The 1,221-nt window shown below is 38.0% G+C and overlaps 1 protein-coding gene across 1 annotated transcript in view; it reads right to left on the minus strand.

Annotated features, from left to right (window-relative positions):
- Window positions 1–1,221, minus strand: part of ppip5k1b (diphosphoinositol pentakisphosphate kinase 1b) — a gene marked incomplete at its 5' end in the record, with an annotated part of 53,902 nt that overhangs the window by 14,653 nt on the left and 38,028 nt on the right. The window contains 1 exon segment of the mRNA XM_014021279.1: window positions 598–660. Within this exon segment, the coding sequence (XP_013876733.1) occupies window positions 598–660 (63 nt within the window).

A 1,221-nucleotide genomic window follows, 5' to 3' on the forward strand; every position in this document is an offset into this window, starting at 1 on the left:
AATAAAAAAATTAAAAAGGCCAATGGTCTGAGAATAGGGGATGGGCAGTGATACCCAAATATTTGAAGTCTAGTTAAAATGACTGAACTGGATCATTGTCTTCAACAGAGTGGCTGAAAAAGGACTAATCATTTCACATTTGTCAGTGAGAGTGTAGTTGCAAATAAAAAAATACCATATTCAAAAAACAATTGATTAAAAAAATTAAATCTCAAAATTAATAAAAGTGCAAGTTGTGACAAGTTTTTTTGGGTGTTTATCTATTGGTCATTGTCTAATATTTGGAAATACATCCAAGGAGAACATATAGTCCCACAAAAGGGCATGTTGTGAACAAACAGCAGGATCAGAAAGGTAAATTAAACATGTGCAGGCAGAAGAGTCGGTGTTAGAGGTGAAGGCCGACAACAACACAAACACCAAGGCTGTGTGGTGAAACAGAAACTCTTAGAGCCAATTTCATGTCATTACCCCAGTCAAAATGTCAAAAACCCCCAATAAAGAAAACATAGAAAATGTTTTCCCACCAAAGGGTCATGCAAGATAACAGGTGAACTGGAGGATTGTCGAAATATACTTGAATAAAAACAGACATACCATTGGTCGGATGCCTGGCAAACGACACAGAAAATCTCTTTACTGCCGGCATAGAGAGCAGCTCTGAGGAGATAAGAAAGGTAACTGGGATTACTGGAGGCTGCTGGTATGTGTCAACGTGTTGGCCTGTGTGCCTGTTTTATTAGCATAATAAAACAAATGAAGAAAAAAAAACACAATGAAACAGACTGTTGGTCTGTAAATTCAATCAATTCTGCATACCAGCATCCTGACTAAAATTCGAGATTACGGGGATCCTCTTTGTAGGAAAATGGTCTCTTGTAGATCAAAGACATGTATTCTAACTTTTTAAGTTACTACTTTGATAACAGTTGTGTCTGGGGGACTTTACAGTTGTAGTCAGCTCACAGATGTAGAAACAAAGCTGCACTGAGAGTGAGAAAAACACAAACTTATCACCAATTCAAAACAGAACATCCAGTCATTAGGCTAGAATGGGGCTATTCAACTCAATTTGCTCAGGGGGCCACAGTTACTCAAAACAAACAGCTCAGGGGCTGAACATCTTTGGGTGGGTGCAGGGGGTTTTGCCCGACAATGGCAGGGGAAACATTGCAATATGTAAAAAAAAGCATTATCTTAAAAGTATACAGCATATATATA

This window comes from Austrofundulus limnaeus, unplaced genomic scaffold (genome assembly GCF_001266775.1).
Source record: "Austrofundulus limnaeus strain Quisiro unplaced genomic scaffold, Austrofundulus_limnaeus-1.0 Scaffold285, whole genome shotgun sequence".
NCBI classification, from domain to species: Eukaryota; Metazoa; Chordata; class Actinopteri; order Cyprinodontiformes; family Rivulidae; genus Austrofundulus; species Austrofundulus limnaeus.